The following is a 24,708-nucleotide window of genomic DNA, read 5'->3' as shown; positions in this document are numbered from 1 at the left end:
CCTTTTTTGGTTATGATGCTCTGAGCAAACCTATGGACAACAAAGACTAAAATCCCACAGAATTCTATACAACTGAGGAACTATTGACCAAGGCAAGTCCCAAGAGAAACAGAGAAAACAGATTACAATCACGTAAAAAAAAGCACAGTGCTTTCACTCACCATCTTATTTGGCATACAGCAAGTATTGTGCTGTATCCATATACAAGCACTCCTTCAGTTACATGGATCACAGAGCCTATGACAGCTTCCTAATGGAGATGGATGAAAAATAAAATTAAGTCCAGGAACAGAACCTGGGAGCTAAAACTGTTTTCAAGACACACTCCAAAACTAGTGCATGGACAAAGTCAGTTTTACCAAGGTTCAGGCATTTTTTTGCTGGAATTCGTAAAACTGAGTTGCGTGAAGCTTTCAGGAGCTTAAAGAAAGCACAGAGCAAACAGTCCAGATCTCAACTGAAAATAAAATCTTGTACTGGGGTCTAACAACTTTTCTAACTCCATGGTAAGAACAGCAATATGAAGAGCCAGACTGAACACAAGGACTAAGCAAATCCTCGTCCCCACCTTGGTGACATTTTGCAGACTGCTTTTAAATGATGTTCCCTTGTTAGACGGCTGGATTGAAGCCAGACTTAGGACTGTACAGTACAAGGACCAAACTGCTTTTGAAATCTGAAACCCCAGTACCTGCAAAACTAGCAGAACAGTATTACTTCTCTCACAAGTCTTCAAAGGCAGTTTTTTATTTCCACCTGTTCTGTTACAGAGTTGATCTTTTTTAAACCTCTTGCTTGTAGGATATACGGCTTTATCATTCCCTAGTCTGCTGACAGCTAAGCACTCACAGCAGCTTCTACGTGCACATTTTGCTCTTGATGCTGCTTCCAACCAGCACAGAATAGCCTGCAGGGACTAGAAAGCACCTACATGCAGAATACTAACTCATGCCCAAATTAAGTTTTCAGAGATCCTCACTGGATGTGTTTGCATGGGCTCGTAAATGATCATCTTATGGGTAAACCCCATGTTTTACCACCACGGGGCTGCAGAACTGCACGTACAGTATGTAAAACTTTATGCCCGCAAAAGAGGCTGATAAAATCTTTGACAAACCTGCCTGTGTATGATTGTACATTTACAGAGTTTAGTTTAATTTTAGCAGCAATTACTGAGTCAGAACAGTCTCCAGGAGGTTAGTAGTGTATATATGAACCAAATGATAGAAAAGTTCCTTGTTCAGATCTTTTTGCTAAGTCTATATATTGGGTTTATTTCAGAAGAGGCATCATTTTAACATTAAACTTGTAAATCCACATTATTGCACCCATACAACTGCCTCTTCTCACCCTTCCCCAGTTGTCCTGAGACTAGTTATGAAAGGAAAACAATTTAATCACAGGAGAGCATAACCAGAAGTTAAAGAAAGAAAACATAGTGACAGGAAGAGCATGCTCATGTTTTTTTCCTATATGTTTTCTGGCGGCTACCACTGTCAAAACTGCTTTGGTAAGTACAGCCTTTGAGATAAAAGGCCTTTTTCTCCGTCAACAGAGTTGTTTGCACTCTGCCTGACAACTCCAACCAACACTAGGAAATTATTAATTGCTAAACACAGAAATACACAGCAGAAAGGAGGAGTCTGAGAACCTCACGGCCATGCAGTAGGTATATTCTTTACATGGTTAAAGAGCTTGGCGTATTGCAGTCAGCTCCCTTGGGAACAATGAAAGTTTCACCTCAACATCAACACAGCCCGCCTCTGCAGTCTGAAGAGTAGCAGAAGAGAGAGGCTAGCAACCACACAAGGCCAAACCTCTGTCGTCTTTAATTCTAGTAAAAGTGTTAACAGTTACCCTATTATAGAATTCGGAACTCTGTACCTATCCATTTATTTCTCAGCAAATATCTATGTTAAATACTATGCATTTGTTTCATTTACCTATTTTATTTACAGGAACTTTCACAAGGTCATCATAATTTACCCAACACCAGTAGCTTCTTCATGTTTTTCCCCCCCCCCCTCATAACAATGTGCAGTGCAGTTCTGAGCTCATCATTTACTCTATGACATTCAGATCACTACCTCCAATTTATATATGAATTTTAAAACATACGATGCTTGGACAAGATCTGTGACAATGCTTTGTATGAACCTGATTTGTGGTTTCATATGGAGCTACATCCTAAAGTATACTGTATTCCCTCTGAACAGCTGCAAGGAGAAAAGTCAGATTACAGCCTTAGGAAATATCTATATTCACCCCAAACACTTTGCAATCATTACTTATGTTTAAAGGGGAGAGTAAAAAAAAGGAATAGCAAAAGATTGTTTTAGAAAAAAAGTAACTTCTACTTTTTAAACACAAAAAATCATGGACACTTCTGTCATTTCATAGTTCTGTTTCTTATATGTTCTCTCCTGAAGAACATCACATCAAACTCATCAGGACAAATTCTATGCTACTATACTACAATTATTTAAAAGTTCGGCCCGCGTTCAGGCAATAAAGAGTAAAACATCTCATATTTTACATACGGACCATATGTTTTAAACAACTGAAGTATTATTTTTATTCCAAAATTCTCCAGTTATTAGGCCACCCTCTATCCATTTATTTAAGAAGATTCCAAGGCGGTCAGTTTGGGCACTTACATTTCTCAGCAGTACTTATTCTACTTACAGAAAATGGCAAGAAAAGAAAAAAAAATTTTTTAAAAATCAAGAATCCTGTAAATGGATCTAGTTCAACCAAGTTAATAAACATATTTACACGAACGCTAGTTTGCAACCTGGATTACAGCAATAAATACTTTCAGTTTCTTCCACGGCTACAAAAACCCGGCTTATTTAATTACACACCCAAAATTGTAACTGGATGTCGGTGTGAATTACTAATCTGCTATGACACAGCATAGGTATTTTGAGTCTCATATACCCCAAGTACCAACAGCACAACAACCAAGGCAGTAACTTGGCTGGTCACAGACAAGCCACATCGATTTTGTTCCTTTCATGTAATTGGTCCTTTTGTGCTTCGACAGGTATCTCTTTAAATATCAAGCACAGCAGTTCAAGCACATCAGCAAAAGCAACCACCTAAAAAAAAGTTTAATGGCAATGGCTGTGGTGGAGAGTAACAGAGAGCACAAAATCTCTTCCCTTAAAAAACACAATTAATAGACACATACTTTGTCTTCTTGAAAAGACCTTTTTCTTCTTTTGTAAGAGCATGTGGCCAATAGATGCTGAAACACTGAGGGGGGTGCCAAAATATACTCAGCAAGAAAGATGGGAACGCCCTTCTGCTGCAGCCCATTAAAAAGGGCTTGTCCTTGCAAAGGTTTCCAGTTCCCAAAGCTATGTAGCGCTAACACCACTCAGATCAAATCCAGCAAGTTCCTTTTAACCGCTTCTCTGAAGGGCTAGCGAAGGAGGTAGTCTTTCCACATGACCTTTTAACCGGCTGTACAAGCTCAATACAAAATCAGTAGGTTTATGGGTTTTAAACATCTTACTCTACTTTCATCAGAGATTTTCTGCAAGGCGTTGACTCCACTGTAAAACAATCTGTATACACAGAAGAAAATGTTTTCAAACTCTACAAACAGAACTTCGTTCCATTTTTCTTTATATCATGACAATTCTCCCTCTGAATTAAACACTAGCTTTACCTTTCTACCTCATACCCCTAGAAATTACTTACCCATGCTTCAAAGTTAAAATCAGAAAACTAGCACATTTGTAACCTAATAATGAAATTAATTTTTTTCTTCACCTATTATCTCCATAGCTCATAGCTTTGTTTTTTAAGCAAAAGTATTTCCTGCAGATTCTAAGTTACCTTATTTAGACCTTGCAGTGTCAGAATAGAATCATCTGGAAACCCGTTTAGTGACTTGTGTAGTAAAGACTAAACGTGTTATGTGCTACATGGAACTTCAGTACAATCCACACATAATAAAGCTACAAGGCAATTACATTTCTAAAGAAGACATTAATCTAGCCTGCCACCTGTAGAAAACCAGCATGCTCTCACTTTCCTCACTGACATCAACCAAGGCCACATGTGCTGACCCTAAAAAAAAAAAAGAAAAAAAAAAGCTGCAGGTGTCATCCCCAAATGCACCAACCCTCTGAAGCTGAATATATTTTTAACTGTAACATCAGATTCTGAAGCTTTTCAAAGCAAACAGAATAAAAAGCAAAATAAATAAATGCAATTAGTGTTTTTTCAGTTAACAGCTTTTTGTTAGTGTCGTGGTTTAACCCCAGCCAGCAACTAAGCACCACGCAGCCGCTCACTCACTCACTCACTCCCCCCCCACCCAGTGGGATGGGGGAGAAAATCGGGAAAAGAAGCAAAACCCGTGGGTTGAGAGAAGAACGGTTTAATAGAACAGAAAAGAAGAAACTAATAATGATAATGATAACACTAATAAAATGACAACAGCAATAATGAAAGGATTGGAATGTACAAATGATGCGCAGTGCAATTGCTCACCACCCGCCGACCGACACCCAGCCAGTCCCCAGAGCAGCGATTCCCCGCCGCCACCTCCCAGTTCCTATACTAAATGGGACGTCACATGGTATGGAATACACCGTTGGCCAGTTTGGGTCAGCTGCCCTGGCCGTGTCCTGTGCCAACTTCTTGTGCCCCTCCAGCTTTCTTGCTGGCTGGGCATGAGAAGCTGAAAAATCCTTGACATTAGTCTAAACGCTACTGAGCAACAACTGAAGACATCAGTGTTATCAACATTCTTCTCATACTGAACTCAAAACATAGCACCGTACCAGCTACTAGGAAGACAGTTAACTCTATCCCAGCTGAAACCAGGACAGTTAGTAATAACACAATCCAGCTACAGCTGCAAAACCAAAGTTCTGCTGTAAACAGTGTTTAAGGCTGCCTTTTGCTCCCAGCAAGGCTGATCCAGCTGAGCTCAAGCATTCAGAATCCAACCTTAAACATGGACTACTTTGCAGCTGGTTTTTGGTTGTTTTTTTCTTTTGTAAAGTTACCTCTCATATAAGAAGAACGTCAAGCACTTTCAAGGTGTTAAAATAATTAAGTAACTAATATTAATCCCAAAAGAAGCAAAAGCCATTTCAGTACAAACCAACAAGTTAAAACTCTTGTGTTTTCTTAGTACTTTTGTCTTGGTAGGTGTTGCAAAATTTCAATATGCACATGTCAAATGCAATGCTCAGAGACACAGGCTTAGCATTTCATATCCCATCGTTCAGCTTCTGGGTTATAACCACCAACAGCACACATTTAATTATTAATTTATCATTTTGATATCATCCTATTTAGAGCCTGAGAATTAATCAGTATCTCAGGTGAGAGCCTGAAAATTAATCAGTATCTCAGGACATGCTCCTCCTCTCCATCTGTGCCTTTACTTCCCTGCTATTATTTGCAGAGGTTTACAGTTTGATGCACAACAAAGCATTTCCACAGCTGAGACACCCTGTTACTTCATTAGGAATGCAAATAGCTCTTTTCCCCATGCAATATGAACTAAATAAACATGCATACAAAATGCCTGCCTTTGCTGCAAGAATAAAGATCTTCTCTTCCACAACAGCTCTGGAGTTGGAAAGAAAGAAATCTTATAAACCCCTGCATATGTTACGCAAACAAATGACTGACTAAGCTTCAGCCCTGCAAGCCGAAGAGAAGGGATACTCATTTTGAAAGGTATGACAACTTATGCCAAGTAACAGCTGTTACTCTATTGAGTTTACATTGCAGAAAAGCATCGCAGCACAGATCAGCAAGTGTGGTCTGAGGAGGCAGCGTATGCATTAAGTGAACATCCTAGGTGTTCAGACATCAGAATAATTTCCATGAAGACAGTAAACAAATGGAAAGAGAAGTGATCGTAGCACACTGGTGGGAAAGCATACATTTTCAAAGTTTACATTTCAGAACCACAACTGTCAAAATAATCATTAGACTGGGGAAAAAAAGAGAGTTCGGGGAGCTGTTTAGATAAGAAATATCATGACCCTTAAATTTTATTTTTAAAGTGACTGCCAGTTGTTACAGGTTTTCAGCAACTTGCTGGCTCCAAAGAGACGACAGCGGGGATTGAAGTTTACTTAGCCTTTTTGCAGGGTCATATTCTTAGGTTTCAGGTTAGATGACAGACTTCGAAATTCCCTCACTCTGACTCGGCTCTCTAGAGGCACGTACTAACTGCAACTAGCAGAGTTTTCATTTTGAAAACGCCAGTTCCCACCATCTCTGGCAAATCTCGCCTTTAGAAGTTCACTGTTTTTTAAATTACGGTGTGAGAGCAGAGGACTAGCTCCAGACACACCCTTCCAACAAAACCCAGTCCTAACCAAAACACGCTGCCAGTATTTCCAGATGCACGGACATTTCATTAGGGCTTATTTCCAACTAACCTACGGCAAACGCACAAGCTCACCACCTCCCGCTCAAAATCCATCAGCCTGGGTCAAATCCCGAAACTAACTGGGGACCAGTAGAGGAACTTCAATGAGACTGTAAAACAAGGATGTTGATAAAAGCTTATTAAAAAATAAACCCAGATGACAATGTGGGAGCTCACTCCGAAGTTTCTCTTCGATTACCTGTGACCAGCTTTTGTTCGTTTACTTGCAAAAACCACCTGCCTAGTGCGTTAGCTGATAAAAACCGCCCAGGTTAGAAGGCGTGACCTGGCGGAAGTTCTCCCGGCGGTATCCCTCCGTTCCCTAAAAGCTCTCCGTGCTGAGGCGCGGCCAGAGCCCTGCTCTCAAACCCCTCGCCCCGGGAGCCGCGGTACCGGCCGGGGCCGGGGCCGGCCGCGCCGTGCCACCGCCGGCAGCGGGCAAGGGAGAGGGGCGGTGCGGAATGTCCGCCCCCCGCGCTGCCAGCGGCACAAGCCGCGGGGCGAGGGCGGCCGCCCCGCCGGCGGCGCGGAGGGTCCGGCCTGGCGGCGGCGGCGGGGGCTGCGCTCCGCCAACTACTCAAACTCGGCGAGAAGTTGAGACGCCGCTCCACGGGCGGCCGGGGAGCGGGGGGAAAAGACGGGGCGGCTCCGTACGAGCGGCGCAAAGAACCTCCTCCCGCTGTCGCTACCTGCTGATGAAGCCATCCCCGTCGCCGTCGCAGGTCTGGAAGAGGCGCCTCATCCTCTCCTCCTCGCCCGTGCTGGAGGTATCGCTGCTGCCACTCCCGGCGCTGCTCACCGCCGCTACGGCGGCTGCCGCCATCATGCGCCCAGCTCCGGAGGAGGAGGAGGCGGAGGCGGCGAGGCTGCCTCAGGCGCCCGGGGTTCCCGGTGCCGCCGCGCCTGCCGAGTGCGAGCGGCAGCACAATGCCGGCGCGGGGGCGGGGAGCCCCGGCCCCGCATCCACCTCCCGCCGAGCCCAGGCGCGGCCCCGCGGGGGCGGGCAGGGGGCCGGGGCGCCGCGGCCGGAGGCCGGAGTGGCCGGGCCGGGCCCCTGCAGCTCCGCCTCCCGCCTCGGCCGGCACCCTGCGCGAGCCGCGCTGCCGCCGCCGGGCGCCGGGGCGTGGAGGGGGGAGAAGGCGGCGGAGGCTCCCCGCGCCCCCCCCCCCCCCCCCCCCCCCCCCCCCCCGCGCACGCCGTCCTCCTGTCTCCAGCTTGGCCCGTCTTTCGGCCGGCCTCTCTCCCGGCGCCGGAAGCCACGGCGGCAGCGTGAGCGAGCGGCCCAGCCAAATCGGGGCTGGCTGCCCTCGTCATTACGGCTGCGTGCCCCTTCGGGTAGAGTCCGGCCACCAGGTGCTGGGCGCACCTGGCGCGGTCCGGGGGTCGCTGCTTTTCCTCTCACCGGGCGGGCCCAGCTCCCTGCTTCGGGAGTGCTGCGATCTCGTTTGACTTCGGCTGGCCCGTGGGAGCCAAGCCTCGGCAAACTACAACGAACCCGACGCTTTCAGTAGCCCTATGTTTGCACGTCGGACGGGGGCATCGAGCGGGTGGGAGCGTTCTGGGGCACAGAGCACCAGCCGCTCTGGACGCATCCAGTTCCTTTCCACTGATCAAGTTTTACCTGGGAGGTACGTTAGTTGTTTTTCTGCTCCACCAGTCCATTGACAGCTAGCGCTCTGAACTTGGTCACGGCTTACACCTCTCCCCGTCTTTCTGTCCCCTTTGCACTTAGGGAAGAGTCGTTTTCTTCGCAGTCTTCATGTTGCCAGGTGAAAAAACATTTTCATCTCACAAGTATAGGATAGCTTCTGCATTTCCTTTAGTATCCTTGGCACCCTTTTCGACACCTAATGAAGTTTTAATCAGCCCTTTTATTCAGGTGAAACGATCTGATACACCAACAGCACCAATGGCAATATCTTTTCTCTCTACTGGAAATATGTATTTTGAAACCGTCTAGAACGCCATTTGCCTGTTTCACGGTAGTGTTACATTTCTTACTCCATCATCCTGTGACTAATTAGGTCACCTAAGTTTTTTCCTAACCATTTCTGTATATGGAAGAAAATACCTACTTATTAAGGAGATGCATTTCTCTCATACTACCCGATACTATCCTTCCCCTATTACTTAAGTCTTTGAAGACATCCACTTCTTCCCACATAGCAACTTGATCTTCCTTGTTGTTAACAATGGCTCATGAATATGTAAAGTCAGCAAAGTTATCGCACTTCTCTTGTTGCACAGTCCCTTTCAAGTATAATAACCGATGGCAATAGTTCTAACTGTTAATATTTATTGTACCTTGATTAAGTCAGTCATTACAAGGCAAAGAGACTCTATGGAGTTTTATTAACTAAAACTGCTTGCAAGTGCAAGCGTGCGTGTATACTCACTCTCATATTGTCTCAGTCTCTGCAGTTTTCCAAATTAGGTTGCTCACGCTGGTTCTTGCTGGATGACCAGAGCACTGGGGTATGGAGCCAGCACACTTCCATATTCTCTCAAGGCAGGGAAAGCAGAGAGTACTGCAAGCATCCTCTTTTCAGATTGTAGTGTGTAATCTTTGAAGATTTACATAATGTTCCATCTTTTGACTTACAGTGGTCTCACTCTTAGTCTTAGCACGTTGTTTTTCCAAGTCCTATGTGAGATGTTGCTCATGTGTGCGACTGGCTGTTTACTGCAGCTCTTTGTTTTACATTGAGGATGGGATGAGCTGGGCAGTCATAAGACCATTTTCTTCAGACAGATCCCATAGACTAGCTGTTCAACACCACACACAAGAATTCTTGCACACATTTTGCAAATATAGCACACGGTTCTTCTTATTAAGAATTAGAAGTCTTAACCATACAGAGTCCTAAAACAGCGTTTCCTGACAAAGCCACCGATACCGGTATAGCAAGATCAGATCCAAAACACAGCAATGAGAATCTCCAAGAACAACCTCCCTCCATTGTGATGCTATCTGCCAAGCCTCACAGTTAGCCAGTTCTTACCTTTTTCTCTTTTTAAACTAATCCCCCACACCATCTCTAGCTAAATTTCCCAGCTGGCACTTCATCTTTGTTCTCATCTTACCCGCATGCTTCATGCAGTAGCTTTCTTTGCGGATCAGGAATTCATCCACCTCTTATATTCTCTCTGCTCCTTGCTAATGACCTTTCTGAGTTAGTTAGTTATATGTTGAGTTTCTCCTGCTAGCTTTCCCTGTCTGGGGGATCAGTTGCAGTTAATTTTTGCATCTTCAAGGTAAGTCCCAAGAAAACCTAGTGCAGTAGTTTCTGGCTTTTCCTAATAAAAAAAATCACTCGCATCAGTTCCTCCTAGCTAATAGGAACAGCTGATATCCTAGCTGGGGTATGGCATGCAAGACAGTAAAACCAGCTGAGCTTGCTGGCTTTATCGTAATCCACATCTAACTTTTAAAAAGATGTTTCGCATCTGTTGGGAAGCAGTAGTCTAAGCTGTAGTTCCCCACATTGCCTGCTGTGAATTATGTGGCAGTTCACTCCTGCTGCCAAAAATGAGAGTTTCAGGTGGCAAAAAACATGTTTAAAATAGAGAACATGCTGTGCAGTAGAAGCTACAATCCTTCCTGAAGTGCATTTTCACTGTCCCTGGTGGGAAGGGTGCGTGGCGTCCAGAAAGTTATGATGAGAGAACAAAGAAGGAGGGCAAGGAGTGAGGCCTCCCTACTGCTGCCTGTCCCCTCTCAGAAAATAGACTTGATATTTCTCAAAAGAAGAGAGTTTGTAGGTTTTCTTTTTGAAACTGGGGATCTTAACCGTCAGTCTGGTTTTTGCTTATCTTTTCATCCAAGTTAAATGAATCCATAATTTTTCAGTATTATTTTCTACGATCAACTTTCCGTAATGCCCTGATTTCCAAATGCAAATACAAAAATACACCAGAGAGCCATTGCAAAAATTAATAACAATGCTAGTAGTACTAGATGCATTTATTCTCCAATCTTTATATACACAAAATCTGAGATCTCTGAAAGTTAGGCGAGAGACCCCTGATTTCCAGACGTGCTGTACTCCTAAGACTTCCCACCAAATCAACAGGAGTTTTAAGTTTGTGTGATCTCTGAAAGCCAAGACTATCTCAAGTTAGGTGTTGAATAATAGATAAAGAAAACCACTGTACACCTCTCAAAATTTTACTACAGGTGGTTTTGCAGAAGAAAACAGCTAAAGTGACTCTATGTAGAAAGCTGCCAAATGACCAAAATCAATTGACCAAAAAAGAGAAAAATTTCCTGCTACATAGCTTTCAGCCATAGCACTCTTAAGATTAACCTCCTTCAAAACCAACAAACAAAACAACCAGTAACTTAAGATTTCAAGTAGTAAGTTTTAATTTAGTTATATTCCTTTAAACAATGTAGCCAGGCTGTGTGACGCAGAACTTTCTCAGCATCAGGAGTCCAATTCCACAGAATACCATCCCTTCCCATTTCCGGAATACTGCGTCCAACCCTTTTCCAGTTGTGCCAAACACACCTTCTGGAGTTCCCTGTTTCTCCATGAGGTTCTCGGGTAACAGGCATTTCCCTGTAAACTGGCTGACATACTGTCACGCAGCACTGAGGGAACCTCAGCAGAATGATGATGGCACTACATCATAGTTACAATTAAAGCTTTATTTTCTTAACAGGATATTATGATTAGTATAGCACAGAATTTATGGTTAGAATGGCACAGGATTTCTACAAGCAGAATCAATATCATACAATCTATAAGTAGCATAATACAGAATTGATAATACAACTTAATGTATAATTTCTCATCACCTGAACCCTCTGCACATCAGGTCGGATCTTAATACATGGTTTGCTGTATCGGTATAACAATCATAATCTAGGCTGGAAAATCGTATAAAAGTATAAGAGTCACTCAGTCCTTGGAGGAAGCAGGTGTCGGTGGAGGCATCCGTGGCCACTGAACGGTCCCCGTCTCACTGTCCAGCAGCAGCTCCGGCCCAAGTTCCCCACTTAAGTAGTCATATGTTTGAGTTACGGCCAAACTGTGGTGATATTGCTCAATTTAGGGTTAAACACGGTGCATTGTCCTTTAAGGAGGACCATTACTCAATAGTTTCACCATGTAGGCCTGGTTACTTGGCATAAACAATGCAGGCTTTGCCAGTGACTATACCCTTGAAGAAGTGTTTTGAATTTGTGTGGCGGGGGTTTTGGTAGTGGGGGAGGGGCTGCAGGGGTGGCTCCTGTGAGAAGCTGCTCCAAGCTTCCCCGGCTCCAAGTCGGACCCGCCTCTGGCCAAGGCTGAGCCCATCAGGGACGGTGGCAGCGCCTCTGGGAGAACAGATTTAAGAAGGGAAACTGGTAGTGAGTAGTGGGATTGGAACGTGAGAGGAGCCCCTCTGCAGACACCGAGGTCAGTGAAGAAGGAGGGGGAGGAGGAGCGGGGGAGCAGGGGGTGCCCCTGCAGCCCGTGGTGAGACGGCAGGCTGTCCCCCCCCAGCCCATGGAGGGGAGCGGGGGACCAGATGCCCACCTGCAGCCCAGGGAGGACCCCACGCCGGAGCAGGGGGATAACCCTGAACATGGCCGTGACTGCATGGGAAAGTGCACGCTGGAGCAGCCTGTGCCTGAAGGACTGCAGCCCAGGAAAGGACTCACGTTGGAGAAGTTCGTGAAGAACTGCAACCTGTGGGAAGGACCCACATTGGAGAAGTTCGTGAAGGACTGTCTCTCGTGGGAGGGACCCCACAGAGGAGCTGGGGATGTGATGAGTCCTCCCCCTGAGGAGGAAGGAGCAGCAGAGACAACATGTGGTGAACTGACCCCAACCCCCACTCCCCGTCCCCCTGAGCCGCTGTGGGGGAGGAGGTAGAGAAAATCGGGAGTGGACTTGAGCTGGGAAGGAGGGAGGGGTGGGGGGAAAGTGTTTTAAGATTTGGTTTTACTTCTCATTTTACATCTCTTTGTTTCTTCCCCAAGTTGAGCCTGTCTTTTGCCCGTGACCGTAAGTGGTGAGTGATCCCTCCCTGTCCTTGTCTCGACCCACGAGCTTTTCTTTATATTTTCACCTCCTCGTCCCACCGGGGCTGGGAGGAGGGGGAGGAGTGAGCGAGCGGCTTCATGGTACTTTGCTACCAGCTGGGCTTAAACCACAACAAGAAGGAACTAAAGACTGAAAAGAAAGAAACATCCTGCTCCAGAAGGCACCGAAGGCCAGATGATTGCCAAAGAAGCATGAACTAGGGGAAGAGTAAAGGCGGCGGGGGGAGATGGCGACCACCGACTCAGTTCAAGACCTGGAAGACTTACGCCCCCCACTCCTTGAGCATGTGCTGTAGAATAAAAGAACACTGTGCTTTTAATTTGAAGGGGAGAAAACCTTAGCCCAATAGAAATGGTGGCAGATAAGCAACTACCAATAATGATTTGGGGCAAGGACTTTGGAAACTAAGTGGGTGAATCTAAAACTGTGTAAGCTGCTTGCTTGTTTAACTGTAGGGTGCGCTAGCTTTGTGGAATTACCACCTAGCACCCATCTTTGTGCAAATATGAAATAAATCGTGTCTCTCCTCGGTGTGTGACTATTGGCTTGTTGCACACTGGGTGAGGAATCCGCTTTTTGGACGACAGTTTTTGGCACCTCAGATGGGACAGCTGTGAAGCCTTGACTGGCTCAACTTGCCAGCTGCTGACGGGGAGAAGCTGCTCTTCGGACTCCAGTGCACACCGACCTTTTGTTTTGGGGACTCCACGAGTACTGTCCCCATCCAGAGCAGGTAAGCAACCCAAAGGTGCAATGTGCATATTAGAGACATTGCAAGGCAGGGGACTGTATATGGTAAAGGTATATAGAGGTATTTTATAAACTTTGTGCGCACTTGACAGTGACAACTGGAGTGCATGAAAGTGTGGATAAGAACGTTCTTTTGTGAACAAGTCTTATGAGGAGCAGCTGAGGGAGCTGGGGCTGTTTAGTTTAGAGAAGAGGAGGCTGAGGGGAGACCTTATCGCTCTCTACAACTACCTGAAGGGGGGTTGTAGTGAGGTGGGTGCTGGTCTCTTCTGTCAGGTGGCTGGAGATAGGACGAGAGGAAATGGCCTCAAGTTGCGGCAAGGGAGATCTAGGTTAGATATTAGGAAAAATTTCTTTACTGAGAGGGTTGTCAGACATTGGAATAGGCTGCCCAGGGAAGTGGTTGAGTCACCATCCCTGGAGGTATTCAAAAAGTGCATAGATGGGGTACTCCAGAACATGGTTTAGTGGGCATGGTTGATGGTTGGACTCGATGATCTTGAAGGTCTTTTCCAACCAAAATGATTCTATGATTCTGTGATTTTGGGGTAACAGTATGGGGGCAGGACAGTCTGCAGAGCCTCCCCTTTGCTCTCCAGTAGGATGCATCCTAAAACATTGGAACAAGTTTGGTGGGAATACCCTAACAAGGAAGAAATTAAAAGAGTATTGTATTCAGTGGTGGCCAGCATATAAATTAGATGATGAAGAAAAATGGCCAGGAATGGGAACTTTGAATTATAATACCATTTTACAGCTGATGTTGTTTTGTAGAAGGCAAGATAAGTGGGATGATATCCCATATGTGGATATGTTCTTTGCTTCCAAGAAATGATTATGAAACAAGAAAGAAATGCAAATTGTCAGTATCTGATTCAAATGTGTCTCAACTGATAGAGATTGCTTACAAGGTGTATAATAACAAAGAGTTAAAAAAGAAAGAAAAACAAAAAGAGAAACAAAAAGATCAGAAACAAAAGGCTGCTATTTTAGCAGCAGCATTTACTCAAGCACAAACATCCTCCAGGGGAAGGGGTTTCCCGAGAGGACAGGGGTGTGGAAGGGAACAGGGAGGAGGGGGAAACATTGAGAATAGAATCCCTTTGGGGTTTGACCAATGTGCCATTTGTAAAGAAAGGGGACACTGGAAAAATGAATGTCCAAAGAAAAGACTGGCTTGGTCTCCCCCTTCTGCCTCTATCCCTGAGGCTGATTTACTAATGATCGGCACAGAGGATTCCGACTGACGGGGACCAGGGGCTGAGAAGTTTGACTCCCCAGCCGAGCCCCTGGTTCTGGTCAAGCTGGGGAATGAAATTGTTTAATTTTTGGTAGATACAGGGGCAACTTATTCTGTGTTAAGTAGCTGTAAAGGACCTATGAGTAAGTTCTCTATGTCGGTGGTTGGTGCCACGGGAAAGCGAGAGGTTAGGCCCTTTCTCCAACCTATGATGTGTGAAGTTGGAAATAAAACATTGACACATGAATTTTTGTATATGCTAGAATGTCCATTACCTCTAATGGGATGGGACTTACTAAATAAATTGGGAGCACAGATAACTTGAAAAAAACAAAATTCAAGTGCATATTGCTCAGAGTAAAGCCTGGGGAGCACAAGTTTATGTGTTACAGGAACCAATGGAAATCAAGGACATGAAGAATGAACAAGTTGAAATCCCCTCCATAAATTATGGATGCAGTGGTCCCCTCTGTGTGCGCAATGGAGAGGCCTGGAAGAGCTAAATCAGCTGAACCAGTGAAAGTGGAATTAAAACAGGGAGCGAAGCCAGTAAGATGTAAACAGTATCCTAAGAAATTAGAAGTTTGCATGGGACTGGAACCTGCAATAAATAACTTTTTGAAGCATGGACTGCTATGAGAATGCCTATCCAAATATAATACCCTATTCTACCTGTTAAAAAGCCACATTCTCAGGAATATTGTCTAGTACAAGATCTAAGGGCTATTAATCAAACAGTGACTGATGTCCATCCAGTGGTACCAAACCCATACACTCTGCTGAATGCAATAGTTGATTTTAATGTTTATTTTACAGTTCTGGACCTAAAAGATGCCTTTTTCTTTATTCCTCTGGAAGAACAGAGTCAAAAACTGTTTGCCTTTGAGTGGGAGAGTCCTACAATGGGAGGCAAGATGCAGCTGTGTTGGACAGTACTTCCCCAAGGATTTAAGAATAGCCCCACCATCTTTGCTAATGTACTGGTGAAGGAACTGGAACAATGGCAAGGTAAGAACTCGTTAATTACCTTGCTACAATATGTGGATGATGTCCTGTTGGGGGCAAATACTGCTGAGCTGTGTAAAGAAGCAACTATTACTTTATTGAACTTTTTAGGGCTGGCTGGATATTGAATGTCTCAGAAAAAGGTTCAGATTGCACAGCAAACTGTGACCTATCTTGGTTTTGAAATTTCTCAAGGAGAAAGGAAACTGGGGATTGAGAGGAAGGAAGCGATTTGTGAGATTGCCCCACCCAAATCAAAAAGAGAGTTAAGAGGGTTTCTTGGAATGGCCAGGTGGTGTCGCCATTGGATACCTAACTTTGGATTGATGGCTAAACCTTCGTGTGAGGCTATTAAAGGACCAGGAGAAGTGTTGCAATGGACTCCAGAATGTCGAAAAGGGTTTGATGATATAAAGGTTGCTCTTATGAGGGCCCCTGCACTAGGCCTCTCCAATTTGACAAAGCCTTTTGAGCTTTATGTGCATGAACAAGGGCATCAAGCGATGGGAGTGCTTGTGCAAAATTTAGGGGACTGGAAAAGACCGGTAGCTTACTCTTCAAAACGGCTGGATAGTGTAAGCTCTGGATGGCCAGGATGCTTGAGAGCGGTAGTAGCCACTGTGGTGATGTTAATACAGCAGGCACGAAAGTTAACAATGGGACAGAGAATTACTGTTTATGTGCCACATGCAGTTACAGCTGGTTTGGAACAAAAAGGACATCATTGGCTGTCTCCGAGCAGGATGGCACAGTATCAAGCAGTATTACTTGAACAAGAGGATGTGGTAATGCGTCATTGTTGCCCTCTCAAGAAGAAGGATTAACACATGATTGTTTACAGACCATCGAGCGAGTATATTCTAGCCGTCCAGATTTAAAGGACTCCCCTTTACAACATCCTGATTGGGAGCTATTCACTGATGGAAGTAGCTTTGTAAATAAAGGGGAACAGAAGGCCAGGTATGCTGTTGTGACTTGGGAGAAGGAAATAGAAGCGCAACCATTGTCTGTAAATACATCTGCCCAGAAAGCTGAACTGATGGCTTTAACTCAAGCTTTGGAATTATCAGAAGGAAAACGAGTTAACGTATATACTGATTCAAAATATGCCTTTGGTGTGATACTTGCTCATGGTGCAATTTGGAAAGAAAGAGGATTGTTATGCTCGCAAGGGAATCCCATAAAATATGGCAAAGAAATTATGGAACTGCTTGCTGCAGTTAACAAGCCTAAAGAAACAGCAGTTATATATTGCAAAGCCCATCAATCTGGATGTAGTGATGTAATTAAAGGAAATAAAAAGGCTGATGAGGCTGCAAAGAGGGCAGCTTTATGGATAAACATGGCAGCATTAATCCCAGAAAGAGTTTTGAAACTTGAAGTACCTGTATACACTGAAAAGGAAAATAAACTTGCAGAATTACTAAAATGTAACGAGATTCTGGAAGGATAGTGGGTAACCTTGAAGGGTCAGTGTATAGTAAGTTTGCCTGTAATGAAGGAGGTAATGGAAAGGACACGTAAAAGTACGCACATGGGAGTTGAAGCTTTGCTTGAGGCAACCAGATGACATGCTGTGGGAATTAACATGTTGTTAATAGCTGAAAGGATTATACAGAAACGTGACGTTTGTTTAAAGAATGATCCTAAAATTCAGAAAAGTCCCCCGCTAGGAGAGGTAAGAAAAGGTTCTACACCTGGAGATTACTGGCAAATCAATTTTTCTGAGCTACCTAGTTGTAAGGGATATAAATATCTATTGGTGAGTGTGGATACTTTCAGGATGGCCCAAAACTTTGCTGTGTCACACCAAAAGGGCAAGAGAAGTAGTAAAGGTTTTATTGAAAGAAATCATTCTGAGATTTGGGGTACCAGAGGGATTCTCCTCAGATTGAGGACCACGCTTCGTATCAGAAATAGTCCAAGCGGTATCCAGATTTTTACAAATCAAATGGGACTTGCATACACCATGGAGGCTGCAATCAAGTGGGAAGGTAGAAAGGATTAATCAAACAATGAAGAGACAAATTAGTAAATTGTGTCAGGAAACACACATAAAATGGATTGAAGTTTTACCATTAGCATTATTAAGAATTAGAGTTACTCCAAGGGTCAGAGAAGGGGTTAGCCCTTTTGAGATCTTGTATGGAAAATCTTAGATAACGAATTTAACAGGAAAAGGCAATCAAATGTGCCTAAAAGGTGACAAGATACTTAGTGATTACCTCTTGTCCTTGGCAAGAGTTCCTTCTTCCCTCCACAGGTATATCCAAATAAGAACCCCTGTACCTTTGGATTTGCCTGTGCATTCATTTAAACCAGGAGATCGAGTGTATTTGCGAACTTGGAAAGAAGAGCCACTAGCAGAAAAATGGAAAGGACCTTGTCTGGTATTGCTGACAACTCATACCACTGTGAAGCTGCAGGGAATTGACTCATGGATTCACTATACCCGAGTGAAAGCAGCACCTCCTAAAATGTGGAGAGTTGAGGAAACTGGCTGAAAATACACAGAGATACATGAACTGTACTTGGATTAATATAAAGTCCATCCTGCATTTAGAGTGTACACAAGGGGAAGTGTTTTTATATTGTTTTATGGGGATTATTTTAATATTATTTTTGTTCTATTTGTCTACCTTTTTACAACCTAGTAATGAGAAGAATGTTGTGGTTAGTTTTTCTCACTTTCATGAATCAGGTGAGTCAAGGGAACCAGGAGGGAAATGATAGCCCGTGGGGAAACAACCTCCATTTGGGGATAATTGTGGAAACAAACCCAGATATTACACGAAGTCCAAAAGGATGACACTTCCACTGGAGTGGAAGAAGTATTTAGATGGTTGACTTCCTGGTTCCCTGATTTAAGTGTATGGGTTAAGAAATTGATAAAAATCTTAATAGTTGTAGTAGTGCTAAACTGTTACATTTAGAATGAGACTTACATGAAGAATATTCATACAAGTCTCAAAGGGGGGGAAATGTAGTCATATGTTTGAGTTACGGCCTAACTGTGGTGACACTGCTCAATTTAGGGTTAAAACACGATGCATTGTCCTTTAAGGAGGACCATTACTCAATAGTTTCACTAGGTAGGCCTGGTTACTTTGTATAAAGATGCAGGCTTTGCCACCAACTATACCCTTGAAGAAGGAACTAAAAACCCATAAAAAGGAAACATCCAGAAGGCATCAAAGGCCAGGTGATTGCCAAAGAAGCATGAACTAGGGGAAGAGTAAAGGCGGCGGGGGGAGATGGCGACCACCGACTCAGTTCAAGACCTGGAAGACTTACGCCCCCCACTCCTTGAGCATGTGCTGTAGAATAAAAGAACACTGTGCTTTTAATTTGAAGGGGAGAAAACCTTAGCCCAATAGAAATGGTGGCAGATAAGCAACTACCAATAATGATTTGGGGCAAGGACTTTGGAAACTAAGTGGGTGAATCTAAAACTGTGTAAGCTGCTTGCTTAACTGTAGGGTGCGCTAGCTTTGTGGAATTACCACCTAGCACCCATCTTTGTGCAAATATGAAATAAATAGTGTCTCTCCTCGGTGTGTGACTACTGGCTTGTTGCACACTGGGTGACAAATCTGCTTTTCAGACAACACTTAGGGCTTGTAACTGCTTGATTTTATGGTCAGCGTTCTGGGTGCTGTTACGCTTCCCTGTTCTGTGATAGGGTGATCATGACCACGGGGTTGGCTGGGTGCCTGGGACCTTCAAGGCCAGTAAAGAAGGAGTAATTGCCCTGGCGCCCAGGAACCTTGAGGCTGGTACGGAGGGGAAAAAGGAATTTGTTTAGTCTGTCTGCTTGCTTCACAGGACCTTCAGGGCCTGATATCGAGGGGAAAGGAATGAATACGTGACCCCCTCGGTCACTGAGAATGGCTGCTTGCCTTATAAAATGGCATTAGTTATGCTAACCACATTACCAGGGGTCGGGAGCAGGGGGTACCGGTCGCACACCCCTATAAAGATGGTGCAATCTAGCGGTCTATTTAACTGAATTAAGCCAATGTGCTACCCACTTTTTTTAGCTGTACTTGGTAGGTAGGCCCCGGACTACACTTCAGTGATGGGACAGCAATGTTCTACATTTGCCTCAGCCGATAAATAGAAATGGGGCAAGAGGAACAAGTAGCTTCATCATTCCCTTTTTTTTTTTTAAATATGTGCCAGTATCTCAGGCCACATTTATAAACACAGTACATTTTAAGAGTTACCAATTACCTAGTTATTCGGTTATTCACACAAGGGTAGCACAATGATAGAAAAATGAGAATATAGCGGGAACAGCTGGGAGGTAGTGCCAAGTCTGGCACGCTTGGACCTGATCTCTCAAAATCCTCATGTCGTGGTTTAACCCCAGCCAGCAACTAAGCACCACGCAGCCGCTCACTCACTCCCCCCCGCCCCCTGGTGGGATGGGGGAGAAAATCGGGAAAAGAAGCAAAACCCGTGGGTTGAGAGAAGAACGGTTTAATAGAACAGAAAAGAAGAAACTAATAGTGATAATGATAACACTAATAAAATGACAACAGCAATAATGAAAGGATTGGAATGTACAAATGATGCGCAGCGCAATTGCTCACCACCCGCCGACCGACACCCAGCCAGTCCCCCGAGCGGCGATTCCCCGCCCCCACTCCCCCCAGTTCCTATACTGGATGTGACGTCACATGGTATGGAATACAATGTTGGCCACTTTGGGTCAGCTGCCCTGGCCGTGTCCTGTGCCAACTTCTTGTGCCCCTCCAGCCTTCTCGCTGGCTGGGCATGAGAAGCTGAAAAATCCTTGACTTTAGTCTAAACACTACTTAGCAACAGCTGAAAACATCAGTGTTATCAACATTCTTCGCATACTGAACTCAAAACATAGCACCGTACCAGCTACTAGGAAGACAGCTAACTCTATCCCAGCTGAAACCAGGACACCTCAAAATCCCTGAATTCTTTGTGCTTGGTGCACCGTTACTTCTGCCGAACGAAGAAAAGACTTTGTATTCCAAGAAAGCGGTAAATGTCAGGCATTAGGAACACATTACAAATACTGCAGAAAACAGTTTGGTTTTAAAGCAGTTAATAAAGTGCAACCATTTAATGTCCCAAGCTTTTTTTTTTTTTTTTTACTGTTGTGGAAACATCACTTTCCGTGGAAGTTTTGCATGCCTCTTTTGTACGCACGTGATTCTTTTGTCTGAAAGCAACAAGAATGCACTGCCATGGATTGTGACGGGTAAGCGTGACTTGAAAACTGCTTGGCGGGCTGATCTGTCCTGCACCTCAAGCTGTTACTCCCAGACTTGATCCTCAGTGCCTTTGGAGCCCAACACATCTTTGCACACCGGCTGAGCTGCAGCTGGGACTCCTATGGAGAGTGGCTTATCCTGCCAGGGCGCAGTGGGGGCGGCCGCTCCCCGGGGGCTGGGGAGCCAGGGGTGGTGGGGGCTGCCCGGGGAGGCACGGCCGGGCCTGGCAGCCTGGGCACGTCCCCCCGCCCCAGCCAGGGAGCAGGGCAGGGGGTCAGCCCTGGGCATCGGGCATCTCCTTGGGGACAGCCAAGGCCAGGCTGGGACGTGGGCCCGTGGGTGGGCCCGGCAGGGCCAGCAGGCGCTTTAATATCGTATGACTTGGCACGTGTATGCGGGGCCAGTAAGATGTGGACCACAGGCCCAAGTTTATACCCCTTAGCTAAACCCGTGCCTCGCCTGTGTAACCTGTGCCCAACCTATAAAACAGCTGAGTAAACATGATTTCCTGTTTTTTTAAACATTTTTTTAATCGGGGAAGCGAAATTAATACAAATATTTTATTTTCTGTCACATAACTTACTTACAAAATGCGTATTTCTGATGTTACTGTAACGTAGATCAGGGGGTTAGCTATTTAAATTGCTCCAACTGCTTAGACATTCAGACTGAAGATTTCGACATACACAAGGGTTGAAAGCAGTGCCTCGTGGTATCAAAGGAGAGATTATCCTTTACTTCCGTAGGCTTCAGATAAAGACCATCTTTCTTTGTTGGTCTCCACTGTAACAAAATTTAAAGTAACAGACATATAATGTGAGTTAAAATAAATATTATTTTAAAAATCTTCATATACAGCAAACTGCATTTGCTACCAACAGAGCCACCGTTTACCAGGAAATTGCTAGTTAAATTCTCATCAAAATCCTGATGTCTGGAGCCACTGTATTATCCTTCTCACATTACTTCATTTAGATCCACCTCACATCACAGACCTAGGATTTCAAGCTCCAGCTGCAAATGTAAGTCTGGTGCAGCCTTTACTGTCGAGTTCTTATTGAGCAGAGCTGGCTGAAAATTCTTAAAATACTGTTTTCAAAAGAAAATAACTTTTCTGGTGAGACAATTTTTTGTGATTTTTTTCTCCTGCTCCAAAATGTGATATGCAAAACTGAGATATTTTGTCTAAGGTTGAAAATAGTTTCATGTAGATAGAATATTAATGCCATTTATTTGAGAAGCCGCCTTTTCAGTCTTCACCTTTATAATGCTCAACCACCTTGTAAAACTGTTCTGTTTTAAAGAGTGTACTTTTGCTTGATGATAATGAATATAAGTGAGAACAGGTTTGCCCCTTTTTCCAAAAATGTGCTAAACCACTCTCCTACTCAATACAATTTGCTAGTCCTGGATCTTGCACATGGATCCACAATTTGTATCTGCATACACGACAGAACACTTAGTTCCTGCATTTCTTTTATGTACATGTGAACAAAGGTATTGAATATTTCCACTGTTGTTCATCAAAGTTTATTTTTTGAATCTCTGTTAACAAAATACTACTTTGATTGAAAAAAAGGGGGACGCTTGTGAAGATAAATGGCCTTTTTGTAGGCTGTGACTATGAGGTAACCCTGATGACTTCTTATTTCTGCAGACTGCAGATGGCTGCAGTAGTTAAACATGTTCTGTGCTTCAGAAAATTTCTGCAACACAGGTATAATTTTGGTCAAAATATTTCAGTGAAACAGTATTCTACCAGGAAATGACAATTCAGTGTAAACAAATGTCTCTAGGGAACATACCAGTTCCACTGAATTCCAATTTCAGCAGAGACACAAGCATATGAATGACAGCTACAAAATCCTTCTGCCTTCAGCCTACCCCTCAACATGTTAAGACACGGGATCCCTGCAGTTTTCTTGCTGCCTTTATGATATGTTCCAGGCATAGTAAAATCTGTTAGTGCAGCATCATTCCCCTCTCCCTCCTGCCCTCTGTCATTTGCTCACCCTGGAAACTACAGCTTCTCATTTTAGGAGGGAGGAGTAGTAGAGACAGTAGCTGGAAGAACTGGGGCATATTCGACCCGGTTGGGAACCCTCCCAGCCCTCATTCTGGATATATTGCTGAACTCTGTAGATGCCTTGGGCTCCACAGGAGGTTGCTGTTTTCCCCTGAAGGTTCAACAACCCAAGCTCTGGACTGCTCTAAATGGGGATCTGAGAGAGGTAGTTCTGCAATGACAAAATAAATTAGAGAACCGTGTAACCTTCAACATCAGTATTTATGGAGTTTCCAAGTTCCACGGGATATTAAAGGAGAAAACTACAAAGAACAAAAAGATACTGATGTATAATATTGCTCACCTTTTGCTGCTGCTATGGTAGATTTCTGCCTTAAATTATTGAGCATGCAGGATTTGTGCAGAACTGAAAGTGATTTTGGGTGACAGGTGTTATGGGGTATTCAAGGTAAAGTAAAAATCCCCAATAAGGTCAGTGGGGTGTCTATACAGACAATATATACTTTGAATCAGCTACGGTGAAACAGATGATGCCCTAACTAAGCCTCTTGTAGCTAATATCCTTTACATTTCAAAGCTAAACCCTAGATATAGTAGAGACAATTGTACTATGTAGTAGTAAGACATACTTAAAAGGGTGATCGTGATATGGATAGGCAAACCAAAGACAAATATATGATTATTACTAGAGAGAGATTATTTATAAGTAAAGATTATGACATATTCCTGGGTTTACAACTTGGTTTCAAAGCACTAATCTTGAAGGGAAGACCATCAAATAACCCATCAATGAGGAAACAGTTACATGGCTTCTATTTTGTATCAAAAGGTACCATTTTTGACAATGGAAAAGATATAAAAAGGAAAGAATACAAAAATGGGCTAATGAAGCCCAAAATAGGCAAAGAAAACTCATTAAGATCCAACAAAAAGTGCATACCCATCATTAGATTTCATATTGTGAAATCTGTTTGACAAACAGTATCTTATCATAGAAGACAGGGAATTGTGCTAGACAACGCAGTTTTATAACTTTTTTCCTAACCAACAAAAAATATATAACAAACAAAACCTAAGCATTTTCCCCTCTCCAAAATAGGGTAGAGGACATAATTTTATTCATAAATTGGAACAGGAGGCAGTGATAAACAGCAATTCTCTCCACTGAACAGAAAAATGTTACTTTACCTTCTAGATTCATACAGTTGTTTTGAATGTTTTATTCAGAAAAAAAAAAAAAGAAAAAGAAAAAGAAAAGAAGCTCCTATTCTGGAACCTAAATAAAATGACACCTAAGTGAGCCAAATGATTCAGAAATAGAGGTGAGCTGGGAGTGTGAGTCTGTAAGGATGGTTCCTTGAATTCCTCTGGTTGCCAGGTCCTGGCTCAGAACAACAGTGTGGTTTGTGCATGCAGACACAGCTTCTGTGCCTTTAGACAGACTCAAATGTAAGTAGCCATGGCAGTATTTTTCGAGGAAAAAGGCTGCAGACTTAAACTATAGCCTGTCACTTTCTTCTTTACCTTATGGCCAACAAACTTGGATGTTACCAGATGCCCTGCCTCTGAGGCCTCCTACCATCCTTGTCCTGAAACCCTTCGTGAGGACATGTTTTGGCAGTGAATGAGGGCAGAGAAAAAATTAGTGTAACTTGTAGAAGAGTGGCAATGAATAAAAGAATTGGTTCCATGAATCCCTAACAGAGATGTGTGGTTAGCTGGGTTTTCTAGAGTTAATAAGACACAAACTTTGATCAAAATTTAACCTGGACTTGATGCATTTTTTAAGTCTTTCCATTATGTAATAAGGACTGTGAGCTCATGCTGCAGCCTTTCTATTTAGTCGAATAGGAGTAGGATTTCTATCTTCTACTCCATTGCCCATTTTCATGAAACTTTGAGGAATTTGGCATCTAAGACTTTCACCCCCTCCTTCATTTTTTGTTTATAGTGTTCAAAAGGTTCAAACATTATTTAAGGAAGGACTG

At 43.9% G+C, this 24,708-nt stretch overlaps 1 protein-coding gene across 3 annotated transcripts in view; it reads right to left on the bottom strand.

Moving 5' to 3' along the window:
* The window catches only part of MCC (MCC regulator of WNT signaling pathway), a 224,354-nt gene extending 216,883 nt beyond the window's left edge, over positions 1–7,471 (bottom strand). For 2 of the 3 annotated variants that reach the window (XR_008233829.1, XM_052778950.1), the window contains exon 1: positions 7,102–7,471. Coding sequence is in view for 1 of the 3 variants with exons in the window: in XM_052778950.1 (XP_052634910.1) it covers positions 7,102–7,238 (137 nt within the window). In the remaining 2 variants the exon portion in view is untranslated. The remainder of the gene's footprint in view (positions 1–7,101) is intronic. The other variant, XR_008233830.1, reaches the window with a different exon arrangement.
* Positions 7,472–24,708: the final 17,237 nt, after the last annotated feature.

The sequence above is a fragment of the Harpia harpyja genome, chromosome Z (genome assembly GCF_026419915.1).
Source record: "Harpia harpyja isolate bHarHar1 chromosome Z, bHarHar1 primary haplotype, whole genome shotgun sequence".
NCBI classification, from domain to species: domain Eukaryota; kingdom Metazoa; phylum Chordata; class Aves; order Accipitriformes; family Accipitridae; genus Harpia; species Harpia harpyja.
The sequence above is the reverse complement of the archived record's forward strand: the minus strand, read 5'-3'. Positions and strand labels throughout refer to the sequence as shown.